The sequence below is a fragment of the Ischnura elegans genome, chromosome 9 (assembly GCF_921293095.1).
Source record: "Ischnura elegans chromosome 9, ioIscEleg1.1, whole genome shotgun sequence".
Lineage (NCBI taxonomy): Eukaryota > Metazoa > Arthropoda > Insecta > Odonata > Coenagrionidae > Ischnura > Ischnura elegans.
This window is the reverse complement of record NC_060254.1, coordinates 22,083,900-22,100,287: the sequence shown is the minus strand read 5'-3', so window position 1 is coordinate 22,100,287 and position 16,388 is coordinate 22,083,900. Positions and strand designations below refer to the sequence as shown.

General features: G+C 40.5%; 1 protein-coding gene across 1 annotated transcript in view; it reads right to left on the bottom strand.

Moving 5' to 3' along the window:
• Positions 1 to 5,709: 5,709 nt before the first annotated feature.
• Positions 5,710 to 16,388, bottom strand: part of LOC124165542 — a 146,315-nt gene continuing 135,636 nt past the window's right edge. The window contains exons 7-10 of the mRNA XM_046542991.1: positions 13,744 to 14,170; positions 12,144 to 12,493; positions 8,600 to 8,858; positions 5,710 to 6,549 (exon numbers count right to left, since the gene is read on the bottom strand). Of these exons, the coding sequence (XP_046398947.1) occupies positions 5,916 to 6,549; positions 8,600 to 8,858; positions 12,144 to 12,493; positions 13,744 to 14,170 (1,670 nt within the window). The 3' untranslated portion in view covers positions 5,710 to 5,915. The remainder of the gene's footprint in view (positions 6,550 to 8,599; positions 8,859 to 12,143; positions 12,494 to 13,743; positions 14,171 to 16,388) is intronic.

The window sequence follows — 16,388 nt, the reverse complement described above, 5'->3', positions numbered from 1 at the left end:
GAACATACACATATAGTGTCTGCAAAGATAGCTCACTTTATATTTATATAAAAAGGGATCGGCACTTCTAAACTGTTATAAATAAGTTACACAAAAACCCAATGGATGCATGAGTATTCTAATTTTCCTTAATGCGAAATACGACCGGTCTATTCGTCTTAAAATTAAGTTATCTCGACGCCAAGGCTGATTGGAGAGCCTCAAGAGCGTGACCAATGTCAGTGCAAGGTCTCACACAAACTCCTACGTTAATGTGTTCATCCATTACGGAACGTGTATTCTTGCTCTCATTTTCGGCGCTGCATTCCATGAAATTACGTTGGTTCAATATTTAAAAGTAATTTTCAAGATGGAAGGATGTTACAATAGGGTAGTTTCCTTCATCAAAGAAAACGAAAGGCATTGATTGCGATTCGTTACCCACCATTAGTGTATTCATAATACACAAATTATTTGGTTTTTGAAATACCGGTTTAGACGAATGGCAAGGGTCAAATTTTATCCTCATTTGAAAAAGGCCAGATTGGCGCCCATGCGATTCCACTCCACGTGACGTCACAGGGACCTAGTTTCTACACGAGAGGATAGGAGTTATACATCGCCTGAGGTTACCAATGCATGCATGAGGCACAGAGCTCAGGGAAACATGTCTTAATAATCACCTACTAAAACTGGCTAAGGTCGGAAAGTTTTCTTCGTTTGATAAGGTATTAATAAACCTTTTTTAAGCCAAGCGCTACCATTCAGCAAGGTACTAAGCTACCCGCTGGCAGCCTGCGACGTATCAGCGCTAAGCCTCGCCTCAAGGTCACCTCACCGGGCGGGAGGGGGAACCAGAAATACGACGTACGGAGATATTTCCCGGCATTCATACTTGAGCGTCGCGTTTTCGCGCGCTTGAAAATTTTCACTTTTCATTTAATCGCGAAAAATAGATATTGTCATTTAAAAATCTAAAAGCGTGAAATACGTACTCCAGGAGTAATAATCTTTCGATTAAGGCAATAAAAAAATAATAGGAAACCACCCTATTCCCGATGAGGAAGAGAAATGGGCTTAGGAAAAATCGTGAATGGAAGAGATCGGGTTAGTGATGGAGGCTGGTGATGGCTTCGCACCTCGTGGGCCCAGATTCAAACCCTGGGGGAGGCAGAGATTTTTCAGAAGTTGTCCAATTCCTGCTCGAGTACCGTGTGGAGTACTGCACTCCACCCGCCGGATGGGACGTCAATACGTGGTCCCCTTGACGCATTTTACATGGTGTACGGAATTGCTCAATCTGACGTACTTGCGAAGGCGCAATCAAAATTGCGTCGTGTAAAGCGGTGAATTGCTAGAACACATGCGAGAATGCGTGGATGCGAGACGGCAAAATAGCCCCTGTTCTAATTTCGTTCAAGAATTCGCGCAATTCCACGCCATTTTAGAAATTAATGCAGCTCTAACCTGCGCAATTCCGTGCCCCGTGTAAAACGGCCTTTAGAGCAGGCAAATGCCGACGTCGCGACGGGTTTTCTCTCTACACTTCCTTCCGTACCCATCCCTCATGGCGCAAGTGACCTCAGCTGAGGGTTGGCTCCTTATGCTAGAATACATACCATTGTGCAGGGACGGATCCAGGATTTCTTTCTGGGGGGGGGGGGGGGTGCACAAGCAAGGCCGTATCCAGGATTTTGTTCTGGGTGGGTCACAAGGATACCTCGTAATACAAAACGAACCCAATGATAATGGGACCGTATTAAAATTCTTGCATATTTTAAGGGTCTGAGGGGGGGGGGGGGCACGTGCCCCCGTGCCCATTTTTTTATGCTGCATTTCGCAAATACCTTTATAGCACTTTTCGCACATCATGTTTGTTTGCGGATGACCTCACCAAGGTTCGCCTCTGGCTATGCGGCTGTTATTTTGAAAATTTTCGGGGGACAATTCACGGCTATTTACCCAAAAAATTTTCACGGAGAACAATCGCGCGGAGAAATAAAATTGCCAAGTTTGTTTTTGAATGGACGGAAGCATCTCGGAGCGTAACGGCAAGGTTTTTTTTTAATGCTTGGCGAAAACTCCTTGCTGCCTGCTGTTGAATTGGATTTATCACCGGAAATGCTATGGACAAGTTTACCCAGTGAGACTCACTACTCACTTTTTCCTAAAAAAATGTTATGCCGGCTCATATCTTATGTAAAGCAACATGTTCTGACTGATTTATTGACTCATTAACGCACAGCCGAAACAACTCAAGATGCCGCAACGACATTTTCAGTATGAAGGTATTCCATGTGTCATGCATCGGTGCACTGCGGAAGGATTTTTGCGAGTAACAATTTTTGTGATAGTTTTCACTCCATTTCCGCTAACTAATAGACTCCCATAGGAATATCGTTGAATTGCCAGTGGACCTTTTTTCCTTTTGCTCCGTTAAATTATTTCCACCATGATCGCCCGATCGGGAGACATGAACCATCTTAACAGCTGCCCCAAGTGGTTCGATGCCATTACCTCAGTGAATGAGGGGACCACCTACGTGACCTCCATGCAACCTGTTCTTCCTCATAATTGGAAATTACAGCTGTTAATGTCCACCAACGTACGTAAGCTGACATACGTCTTAAGAAGTAAGAACAGAATGCAATTATGTGAAAACGCCCTTGGAATTTCAACGGACATCTGTCGCTAGTGAGGATATTACGCGGCAAAGGTAGTACTGGGAGAAATAAGGTACGAAGAAGGATGCTGATCTGGACAACTTGTAGAAACAGCTTTTTTACTTGCCGCGATGTTGACGCCACTCGAGATGTTGAAAGCGAAATTTTACTCATGACCCACCAGATGGGCAGCTGCCCAAGTGCGAACTAGCAATGGCTGGCGGGAATCTCCGCCGGGGTCCCAGGGAGTGGCGGATCCAGGGTAGGGACAAGAGGGGGGGGGACTAAGTGGGGGTTAACCTACCAGCAGTAGTGGGAGTCTGAACAAATTTACAATCCTATCTAGTGTAAGTTGGCTGCCCAAGGGTGGGGCTATAGCCCCCTTAGCCCCTCCCATAGATCCACCACTGGCTCCAGGCCTTGTGGAGAAGTGGTGGATACATTTTGGGGAGACCGGGGGGGGGGGGGGGGGGGGCAGGAGGGTATTCTTGTGGGGCCACCTGCATTTCCGAACATTGTACAATCATAATTGTAACTTTTTTTTTAACAAGATGGAATTTTCTTATACATGTGTATAACCTACACTCTGCATGTCACTTGATTATTTTTTGATTACGATAAAAGTAAAGGTAGCTCAAGATACCTTTTTTGCCCCCCATTGAGTTTTTTCCGAATTCGTCACTGCTGAGGGGCCCTAAGATGGAAGGCCCTGGATGACCTCGGGGAGGCCTCCCCTCATTCAGTACCTTCCGTTTTCTTTGGACCCTGTAAGAATGTGAACTGTGAAATGAAAGAAAACAAGAGACCCCAGCAGTGGTTACAGTTCGTCCACCTTTCTTATAGCACTCAACGTTCTAGCATTGTAATTATTAAGACAAATTCATTTCAATTTGATCCATTTTCCCCAACACCAAGTCCTACTCACGCCACTGCTCCTCTGACAGCAGACACATAGCCATAAATATTTTGTAGCGGTGCTCGACTTGTACATTGATTGACCATTGTAGATGGTGCCAAAATTATTGTACAATTAAGTTGTACAATAATTTTGGCACCTTATTGTACAACTTAATTGTACAATAATTTTGGCACCATCTACAATGATCAATCCATTTTATCATAAGTTTTAGCTGAGTATTGTAGCCCTGGTATGCTCCAGAGATTGAGAGAGGCCAACAAAAAGAGCCAAAATTGCCTGGAACTGAATTTGATGAATATTCCTCATATGCCGTGACAGGCTCGATCACCTCACTTCAGCAATCATCATCACTGATAATAGGACCATACTGACTTTCACTGGCCCATGACAGCCAAAATGATCCCATGAGTATTAAAATGAGCACAACGTCCTAATTGTCCCAAAAAAGACCTTAATTGGCACAAAGTGATGGGCTACTTGAAATTTTAAATTTAGAAGTTCATGAAGTATAGAAATCATGATTTCATCACAACTGTGTACATAGAATTAGGGGAGTACAAAATTCATTACCATTTCATAAATGTGGTGAAAAATAAAAATGACTGATTTTTTATTGCGAAGAACAAATAATATGAAGACTCATCGTACTGCCTACTGCAATGAAATCATTTCCATACTATATGTAATTATTTCAAGCTTCTGATTTTAAGCTAAGAGGTCATCAAAACATATAATAAAATGATAGGAGTTCATTTACTCCTCATAATGGAAATTAATATGAAATGCATCTTCAAAAATTTACCATAGTAATGGAATGCAGCTTGACTCCTTGCAGTTTTAAATTCCTTCCTTTGGCACATTACAACCTAATTTTGACACTACCAGTTCAAATGATGATTCCTATCAGCTAATAAGTAAACGTTAAAATCACTGTATACTAGACAAAATAGGAGGACAAGTAGAGTCTAAATATTTATGCAAAAATCAGTAGCAAATATAGGGGTCTGAATGTTATTTCTATCCTACCTAATCACATCGGATTAAATTTAAGTGCACAAGAATTTTATGATATAAAAGGGATACTTAGGACCTCAAAAAAATTATACATGAAGAAATTCAACCAGATTAATCCTGAAAAAATACATCCACATAATAATATGCGACTATAAACTCCACACTTACTTCAATGGTAACCGAAGTGGGTTTCAGCCTTTCAGGTTTAGCTCTAGGGCCAAGTAAATGGCACTAATCAGCTAAAACATCCAGTTTGGTTAACATTAAATAGGTTGAGTTTAAAATAATGTTTCATTATGAAGATTAACAACTTCCACAAAGAATCACCTCAGATGATCTGATGAAACAACAACACTTATCGAGAAACAAGCAATGAGGGGATGCCACTCAAGGACATAAATACCGACAAAAACTTGGCTCCTCATTCTACCCTTGAAGATGAAGGCCAACCTAGCCATTGAAACTTTAGGACCAAATACTCAAATTAACTCCTGGTGGGAAATCCAAGAAGCCTTCTTACAAACTCGCATTCTCATATTTTCTCAAAAGCATAGGTGAAGTGGCACTTCACTGGACAAACCTCCTCCAGCTTAATGACTTCCATTCAAGTCCCACTTGAAAAGGCATATTAAACCTGTGTTTATGTATACTCAAAACTTCCACCTACTACTTTTTCCCAAGCCACCTCATTCTTTCCTTGCCAAGTCTGCTTTCTTAAGCATTACCCCTGAAGGCGAGGTCCCATGCAAATTTGATCCACTTACAATTAGTGGAAGTTACTATAGTGGTGCCTCACAACAGGTACATATTTACTAATGAGGCCCACTGTACCTATCAAGTGATACATACATATTTAATGATATTGGTTAAAATACACCGTGAGATTAAAATATTATAAAATTGACAGGATTCGTTTGAGTCTGAAAAAGAGTTAGCAAATGTTGGAAGCATTTAAAAAAATTGCAATGAATTGAATGCAGTAACCAAGATTACCTGAGGTGTGTTGATCTAGAAAAACTGAAAGGGAAAGGAGAACACTGACATTTATGCATACATATATGAGCGTGGAGTGCCACGAGTTCATACATACATGAATAAATGCCATTTATATATTGAATAAATAAATTGAAATAATTACATCAAAATTTTTAAACATTTTTTTACAAATCAGATTATCATACATTCAATGTCTGTAGAAAAAATAAATACAAAATGTTCTTAGCCAATGAAACATTCCATTTTTCCCTTGGCTAGGATGGCAAAAACTTTCTTTTCTGAAAATAATGTAATATAAATATTGGTGAAAAATATTGCAGGAAAAATATAACAGCTCTAGTCTTTCATTCAATAACATCATCAACCACTGTGAAGTTCGATTTTATAATCCTAGTCTCTTCACTATCTTCATCATAATCATCCCTGATTTCATGGGCTCTCAACTTTGCTCTCGACTGAGTGTACTTGGGATAAAAATGACGCACCTCGTCAGTCCGTCTGCTGTACGCTCTATTCCCTCTGCCAGACCTTCTCTCATTCCTACTGTCAGCCCCCACTGACTTAATGGGGGTCTGGAGCTTATTGTCCTCATTCACTGATACGCCATCACGGTCTTTAACACCCGACCCTATTAAGTCCATTATTTTCTGAATCGTTGCGTCCGCCTCATCACCACCACTTTGGGGATTAGTGAGATCACTAGAGGTCATGGAATCTAACGGTGCGACACCTTGGGGTTCGTTGTGCTCGTGTGGTGTTGAGGTGTGATTGTGTGAGGCCGCTGAAGGTTTCTCACTGTGGAGGTAAGCCACTTGATTGATGGAGTTGTGATGATTATCATGAGGGCGATGTCCGTGCCCAATGGTGACATTGTTTACATGTGAAGATGATGCAATTGATGACGAGCCGGAGGGAGGAGGGAAGTGCTCCTGGCTGCACGGGCGCCACTGATCCCTGTCAGCACTACCAACATAACACCTAGAATTGAAAATATTTATTTGCAAGTTACAACATACAGAATTTTCAAATTAATTATTGATAACCTGGTGCCAAGAGCAGTGACATCATGGCAAAATTAGCAGTGCCGGAACACACATAACTTATTTTAGCAGTGAAATATTACTGTGTGTTTTTTAATTGCAAGTTATTATTTACATTTTATTATAAAATTTTTTGCTTTGGTTACTAATGTGTGTATTAGAAATTTTGAGGCAACAATATTGATAAAAGTGTTATTTGACTATTATGTCTTTTGTTAAGCAGTGCCGGTATGACGACGATGGCACCATGACAACTCTGGCCAAGAGATACAATTCCTAAAATCACACTATGCTGTCCATCAATAAGTGGGGAGAGTGAGAAGGACTGAAAATGAATCAATAGTAATTCAGAGGTATGAGAAATCTGTACATACACCACACAAATGACATCGATGATCCTCATTCAAGTTGGCTGTAAGATAAGAAGGTACTCATAGGGCTGATCAAGAAGGAGAAAGTGGGGAAGAATCACATAGAAGTGAAAGAAATGTTATCACCACCATAGATATAACACCAAGAATTAGAAATATTCAAGTGCAAATTACAATTTGTGTATGACAGGTAGACATGTAAGTAGTCTAGGCTGATCAAGAAGGACACTGGGAAGAAGACCCTCAGGGAAGTAGAAAACAGAAATGGCATGGAATGTGGAGAATCGAAGGAATACCAACCCAAGGATTGCAATGCCATGAAGACAAGTTTCCTTAATCTCTCTCTCACCTCATGGCACTTTTAAAAAGTTATGAGCAAGTTAAACCAAAAGGACGCAGATTACATAAGACAAAAATAGGAGAAAGAGTGAAAGCTAAACGCAATAACTACTCTTAAAAAAGTTATAATGGGAAAATGAAGAAAATATGAGGGTTCTTTCATAGACAAGAGCGAAGGAGGTAGCACTGTCAGGTAGTCAAACTCCTAGAAAACTCTGGGGGACATGGTCCTCAGTGAACACCTCTCAAAGATTTCTGGAAATGTATCCCTTATCCATCTACACCCCCCAAAATTTTTTCTGACTACACTTTTGGTCACAGAAGATGTAAAAATTACATATAACCTAATTCCTTAATTTCATTCTTCATGATTTAAGTCAAGAGTTAGATTGAGGAAATGGTTCTTAAAGCAGCTTTTACTGATCATAGATGAGAAATAGTGGCGACTGCTGCAATAAGTTAATACCAAGAGAAGATAATAGTGATAAAGAAACATTTTTATTGGACATCACACTGAACTGATCTACCAAGAGCATTTATCATACTGGTATGATGCTTGAATATACTAGATTCCAATCTTATGGAACCCCACAGTGGGGAAAAATGCTTATATATAACATTAAATGTGATTGTATAATTCATGAAAACAACCTTGCAAGTTCCTTTAAACTTTGCTTACAAACACAACATGTTTCGACGCTTTCAGGTCATTTTTAAGTGTGTCCAGGCTCTTTCCTCTCCTTCTAATTATACTGTGAGTCCAAATATTAGCAATATAAATGGACGAAAGAAAAGAGCATGAAAATGTCGCGAAACCATGGAAACGTGTAGTGTCCATAAATAAGATTTGGTGGAACTTGCAAGATTTCTATTATTTGTAATGAATCAGTTCCATTACATCACACCTAAAACAACCGTTTTCATTCATAATTATTATATGTATGTATAATCATTGAAATCAATGATAATGATAAAGAATGACATATTTAGCTTTTCAATCAACTGAAATAAATGTGATTGTTTCTGGCTTTACTTGGTGAAAATCCATTCTTAATAATAAAACGTTATTGTACTTTTCCACACGATTTAATTAAACCGGTCGTATTAATTAAATCGTGTGGAAAAGTACAATAATGTTTTATTATTTTGAAATAAATGTGTTAGAAGACAGCAAGGGACAAAATTTGTGAATGCTATTATATACATTGCGAGATTACAAATATACGTGTGAGCCATAAAGCAAATGCCTAACATGTCATCAAAACTTTGAATACTCACCAAGGCAGATGGTATCCTTCAGAGTATCCACATTGATGGCCAGGACGACAGCAGTAATCCCAGTCCTGCCCTGAGCCAGAAGATGCCTCTTTATCCAATCCAAAGGACATAACTGGGCACCCCCAGAAGCCACCATCCGGATGGCGGGTGCATGAGGTACCAGGAGCACAGGGACGACCACCGACAGTGGTATCCTGCTGACCCTTATGCCCTCCACTTGAGTGTCCAGAATCACTCCACCCTGAACCAGTTCCAATCGCTACATTTGTGGAAGAGAAAAACAGAACTCTTTCATGTGTTTGAAAATCGACATTATATGACTAACCCTTGAGTACTCACCTAAGGGTTGATAACATTTCGGCACATTTAAAAACTTTCCTTAATTTAATCGTAGAACAAAAAGCATTTTGGCACATTTAAAAACTTTAATCGTAGAACATAAAGGTTTCCTGTGGCTCACTTTAGCAGCTTTGTTCTGTATTGTAAAATTTTCCTGAAACTCTGACTTTTTAAAATAAAATTGAAATATTTGACTAAAATGGCAGGTCTATTTGCATAGATTGTGGCCAGTGGTGTAGCGAGGGGAGAGGTCCGGGAGGTCCGGACCCCCCCAAAATATTTGAATGCAATTACCTATGTACTTTGCTTCATAGAAGAAAGCAATATATTTAAATATCATGAATAAAAAGAGTTCTTTGTGAAATGAAGTTTTTTTTTTGGCTGTGAAAAGTGTTAAAATTAGTTTAAAACCCTCTGCCTAGTACCCTGTTTTTAAAAAATTTCCACCCCTGGTTATGGACCCCCCCTCCTGAACGAAATTCCTGGCTACACCACCGATTGTGGCAAATGTGTTTCTTCATGGGGTTCAGATGTGGCAGGGAAGGATAATGAGAAGTATGAAACAGCATAAGTATGAAGCTAATAACATTAAATTCTATTCATTTAAAATAAAATAAACAAAATATATCACTCTTTTTAAAGATAATCGAACAAAAAATTATCAGGCGCATAAAACCCAGCGCAAGTGCTCATGTGAGAGAAGTGTCAGAAGTATTAATGGGTCAAGGATATCAACAATGCACAAAGACTAAAGGCCAATTTACATCTCTTATTAGAATTATTTATTATTTTGCTTTTGCATAAGACACTGAAAACGAATAACTAACTAGAAATTTATTTGGTTTGTGGTAAAAAAATTGGCATTCTGCACTTCGAGTTTGTTTTTGTCACCTGTGCTTCTAATTGACCAACTATAAAATAAATGGTAGTTGTCTTCCCGTGCTCTAAAATTGGTTAGCTACTAAAATATATGTGTGAGTTTTCCTCTTGGCTCAATAAGTCTGTAAAATCCCTACCTTAGTTATATTAATTGCTACATTAACTTTATAAAAACTAAGGGGTTGAATCTTGTTCAAATACAAAGCTCAAATATCTAGTTTATTCTTTAATCAAAACAAACAAAGATAAGAGAGCAATCACAGTTTTGAACTCATTATATTTGCCTTTAAATTTGATGACAATGATTTTAGATTTGGACATAGAGAATGGGATTTCTCATCGCTTGCACTAGAAATAAATGCATGGACACAGAGAAAATATGGAAAATCATTTCAGCCAGTGGCATAACTAAGAATATGTTTTGGGGGGAGGGGAGGGATGAAGCAGACTGGGGTAGCGACCCCCCCCCCCCCTTCGGTAACAGGGGATCTGGGGTATATTTTTGAAAAATGGCACGCCTGGAAAAACATTTTACACCACTAATAAATGAGATTTAGCTTAAAGTGGATACAGATATTATACATCTAAACTAGCTAATATTTTTAAATAATTTTTTTATTTCTTTGAGGCTTTAAGAGGGGATCTATCCCCTAATTCCCCCCCCCCCCCCCACATAGTTACACCACTGATTTCGGCATTGGAAAGTGCCTCAGACATCCCAAAAACTCCACATTTTAATTCTTATGTTAGATCAGTAATGACTAAGCATCGCTCTATGGTGGATAATCTAAGCATTGCTTTCTTCTGAAAAATCAAAAGAACAGTGATCAAAAGAACAGCATTTGAAGCAATGTTTTCTAATATGGTTCTACTTCAAACTGTGGAGGTGAGTACCTAGCGCTGGTTGTTGGTTCACCTGCCTCACAGTGGAGGATTTGGAGTAGGAGCCAAATGGCTGGATGATCGTCTTCTCTCTATGGTTATGATTAAGAGCTGCATATTTGGATATATTTTCAATCACAGACAAAAAATGATATTTTATGATACAGGACCTAATCTGCATATGAAATTCCTTGATAGAAGAAGGGATAATTCCAACATTAGTTGAGATATTTTGCGAGGGTTGGGATTTCCTGACACTTTCTCAGGGGAGTGAAAAATTTGAAAGTACTTCACTATGATTTTTTCTGGGGTGGAACAACGGATAATGAGTAACATGGAAAGTGAAATATAGTATGAATGTTGGCTATAGTGAAGCCAGTTCATTGCAAGCCAAGTTTTGAAGAATTCTTTTAATTTTCATGGTATGATTGTTGGATTCTTTATCATGAACTACTATCATTTTCATGTAAATTTATGTGGTCAAGCACTGGTTAATAATGTGACACCCATCCCTCGAAGCCTTAACATGGGTTTTATGAAGAATAAAAACTAAAGATAAGCTTTCAATCAGTATTTGATACATTGGGAGGTTGAACACAAGAAAGAGAGTAGGGAGGTTGCAAAAAAACTTTAAAATTTCTAATGTGAGAGAAAAGTAATCAAAAAATGACATAAATCATCCAACATACCTCTTCTTGAATACCACTCTCACAATAAGAGTTCTGGACCAACATATGAATTAAGGCAAGGAATCGCTCACAAAGGTTTTAACAACATCAAACCATACTAAGCCCGTAAAATAGGCTGAAATATAGCAGGGAAGCAGCTAACCACTCAGCACAAGTTCATGGTGGCATCAACTTATCTATAAAAGGGTCAAGAGCATCTTTTTTTCAAAATGCGAAGCTCCTGAAGAAGGCAATAGATTAGAAAATTAAAAAAATATGGATCTTTTTATTGGCATGGTATGGTACATGAAGGAGGCAAACGAAAGCTAATATCATTTACGCCATGAGGGAAGGGCAGGGAAAGAAGGTTGGAGGAGACGTGGCATTAGTCAGATGCCACGTCTCCTCCAACATGTCAGATCAGGATTAGAAACAAAAGGTGCCGAGAGCACTCAAGCAAGGATCAGGGAAAAATCTCTGCCACCTCTGGATTTGAGCCTGGACCCACACTCTAGGCTGGGGAACCAACACTCTAGACACCACACCAAACCCATCCCCTAGATTTCTCTACTATTTCAACTCTATCTCAAAGGCCATTGAAAGATAATTACAGAAAGAGCTTATTCTATTTGTTTCTTTAACTTCCCATGCAAGAAACACTGCAAGGTGTTTGGTGCCATCCCGATTTGCTTGGTGCATTTTTGTATGTTTGTCCCTCAGGAACGTCATCAATCTTATATTCTAGATATACTTCTCGATTTGCCCTCAGAACTCACAATTGTCCAAGTAGGATGGGTGAGCTGGCTTTGAAGGACGCTGCTCTGGAGGCCTGGATATTGGAGGCCGTGAAACGGGTGGCCGTGCAATTGGTGGTGGTGGAGGGGGTGGGGGCGGTGGATGGTGGTGTGAGTCGCTCCCGCCCCTCCGTGGTGGCTTGAAGTGTCCTCCACTACCACCTCCAGAACCAACCATTATCGCACCATCGCCACAAGCCCTCCCCGACGTCCGCCCGTAAACATCGTAATCTCTATCTTGCACCAGGTCTTTATACGGATCAAGTTTCTTCAGAGGCTGGCCACTGAGGTCACAATTGGAGAGTCCTTGAGTTCTTGGGTCACCGTTAAACCTGAGAAAAAAGCAAGCCTTAAATGAGCACATCTGTAAGGACAATCTGACACCCAAAGTTTAGAACCTTTGATGATATAAATATGTACATACTATTCCTATTGCCAGAAATATCACAAACAAACATGGAAAAGCTTATGAACAATAATTTGAATCAAAACGTACATGTTGTCATCGTAACTTTTTTATGAGGGCAAACAAATTATTCTTCCCTTGAAACGCAGAAATGTGAACTTTTGATAAAATGAAATAAGTATTACTCCTAAGGCAAGCAATCTTCCCTAGGGATCTCCTGATGCAAATCAACCATTATGTACCTCAAGATATGAAATTTTTCTTTACAATTTTTTTTAAGAGGGAGAGCAATTATGTATTACTTTCCTTGAAATAGAAAATCACTCAACAAAGAGAAACTAATTAGTCTAGTACTACTAGGGCTATTAGATGAGCGGATTTGATCCGGTGGGCGATTGTTGAGCATTTGTGCAGTGGAGGTATTGAATTCCATGAGGTGAGGGCACACATATTAGAACCACAGGCTTTCCTGGCGAACTAGTGGCAGGAATTCTCAACAGGTTCTCCACTAATTTACATTTTCTACTGCTGAAGGGTCGAAGGGCGAGTCTAACACCAAAATGACGGCTCTGGAAAACCTGATCCAGTGGAGAAACTGGGAAGATTTCCGGCGAGGAGGGCAGAAACACTTCCAAGAGTTAAAGTAGGCTTTTCGGGCTTCCTGCCGGGTGGTCTCTCTCGATTCTGCCGACATTTCTGCACTCGAGTCGTGTTCCATCCTCCTACTTTCTTTCTACCCATGAACACTGATCATGTAATTTAATAATCATTTATCTGCTCATTGATGTGATTAATACCTATTGTTGTGTTAGAAGTAGTAATCTAGTTCTTGTTTCATTTGTTAAGATAAATTTCCTTTTTTAAGGTTGTGATATTTATTTCTTGGTATGTTTGATCTTCGCTTTTCTGTTACAAAAAGAAATTATTCTTTTCCAGTTTTACTATGTTAATTCCAGTTTACTATGTTAATTGTACTGCTCACCACTTTCACAATTTCTATGTTCCAAAGGAGTTAAAACCCCTAGAGCAATAAATGAGTTAATTATTTTTATTATCCTCAGGTCAGCCAGCAGAATTGAGAGGGACCACCCAGCCGGAAGCCCGAATAGCCTTGTTTGACTACATTCTTCGGGAAATCATCAGATCTTACTTCACTTCCAAGAGTTGGTAGCATACCTGTAGCTGAAGGCATCGCAGCGGAACATGGCGCTTCGGTAGCACTCCTTGGCGCAGTCCTCAGGGTCTCTGCTCCGCACCCTGACCGACATGAACAGCAGGTCACTCTCCTGGACGTCGTCAGGGTCGCTGGGGGGCGGGTGGGGCCTTCCCTCGGGGGACAGCCGGAAGCCTCGCTTCACCAACACGAAGCAATCGCCTCCACCTGCTCCTTTGGACCATCCATCGCCCCCTCCGGACGGGGCCCAGGGGGGGCCGGAGGGGCGGTCCACGGGGCGGAAAGAGGAGGGCGCGGGCGGGGGCCCCACCGGAGGCCTGCGGCTCCCGCCACCTCCTCCTCCTACCCTGCCCCCGTCGCCCCAACTCCCTCCGCCCCCGTTCCAGCGGTTTCCGCCCCACGAGCCGCCGAAGCGGTGGTCCATGGGACCTGCAATGCAGACAAAAAGCTGTGGCATAACAATCACACGGTCCGGCGGATCCATTTTATTATTCCGCCCTGCGTGACGCGAAATGAACAAGCTTCCACGCCCCCTAACCCCGCTCGTCCGCACTCGATTTTGCGGCGTCCGCGAATGCTACGACTATTACAACAGAAGGTTCTCCAATTGGCCCGTACATTAAATAAGATTTTCTCAGGTTTCCATCCGGGTGAGAGTATCCATAACGTTTAGAGGCGTGACACGTTCCTTGTCATCAAGGAATGACGCTGGTGCCATGACCGTGGCATGTATTTATACTTGTATCGCGGCCTCTAATATTAGCTCTTCACTTTTTTCAGTTTGCATCCTGACCTGCTCCGTTCAACGTTATTATACCCGAAATTTTATTTGAGTTTGTATTTTTGTTCTCGAGTGAGTGTTTTATTTTATTATTATAATTATTATTTATTGATCGGTAAAATCAAAAGCGTTTACGAAGAGATTGAGCTTTTACAATGTTTTGGATCAAAGGTTTTATGAGCAGTCGTGCCAGGGATAGTTTGCCCCCAGGGGCTTGGGAATCCTCCAAGCAATCTTCTCTCACTGGCTGCTCCATAGTAAGCACGTCTTAAATTGAAGAACAGACCGCTCGAGTGACGCTCATCCTTGTTGTTTTGGGTTTCCGACCATGGGCACGCAATGCCCTTCGCTCTGTCCGTAAGCCCTTGCATTATGAAAGAAATTCAGTACGGCTGATGTACACAGAGACCTAAGAGAGATATAAAATAGCAAAGTGTGCACTTGAGTGCCAAGGCTTGCCGGTTGAGGGGCTGTGCTTGGTCCCTGCGCTCACTTGCTCCGATCCCGCAAACCAAGGCAGTAAACCCGGGTCGGGTGCAAAACGGACGAGTTTAACACGTCACGGATTTAGGAGCATTCTCATATTCTATTTCGCCGTAGGCTCGTATCCTTGTTTTCACTTTAGACCTGTCACCCACCACCACTGGCAACCTCTGTCAATGGATTTACAAAACTCGCTACTGTCGGGCAGAAAGATCCGAATTTCACGGGCAAATAAGTAGTTATTAGAGCTCCTAATAGAAATTCATATTGATCGTGATGACGACGTCTATCAATTTCATAACTTCTCAATCATATATATCGCATTGCAAATATTAAAATAATTAGTTATATCTCCACTCATCGCAGCGCTGCGGACGTTTTGGAAAACCGATTGAAATGCACCGAAGTGCCTTGAATGCTCAGAGCATAATGCAATACAATTGAGTCGTAAAGATCTTAATAATGTCTAGAGTACACCACGATTTACCCTTAACGAACACGGACGTTTTAAACTACCTATTCACGGGAGAGGGCATCTCCCGGAAATTGTTCCGTCCGAAGATTTAGAAACAGCGAAAGTGTATCACTTCTCGTCGGACTGAACGCTGTGGGCGTTCATTGAAGTCACCCAATCGTTTCGTTCACAAACGTTCTTTTTTAATAAATTATGCCTCATAAATTTTCAGAATTCCCGAAATTCGCTGTAGTTCTTTTACGTTAAAATATCGTTGGACACCGGAAATTAGAAGTAACTTGGGTACTGTCCTTATTTAATTTTTCTCTTCCGGTGTGAATATCATCACCAAAATGAATTCATGCATAAAGAAACATTAAGAAAAACTAAGAACAAAGATGTGAGGCAATAACGCCTTCCAATTGAAAGGTATGACACCAAAAAATGGAAGATAAAAAACATGTTCATGTAATCTTGAGCAATCCAAAATAAACAATAAAAAGGCAAAGAAGGTTGAAATTTATAGAAAGAATGTTATCTATAGATTTAAAGATTTATGGAGAAAATGTTACCATATATGTACCATCATAAACGTATCCTTTTTAAAAAAAATAATTCGGAAGAGTATTCCGAAAGGTGTTTCCACTACTGACACAGTGTTAAAAAATCTTCACGCAGCATTCAACTCCTGTCTTACTTACCGGAATAATTATTAAGAGTTACGTATGACGAGGAGAGGCAAGTGCCAGTCTTCAGAGCGATAGTCAGGAACGCTGAACTAGAGACGAGGATAAATCAGGCCGCTTAAATGATGGACGGTGATAAACACCACAAATTTGGTAAGATACATAAATAAATTGCCAAATAAAGACGAGAGATTCCTTTGAATCCAGAGGCAACGGTGATTAAATACACACCATCATGATTTG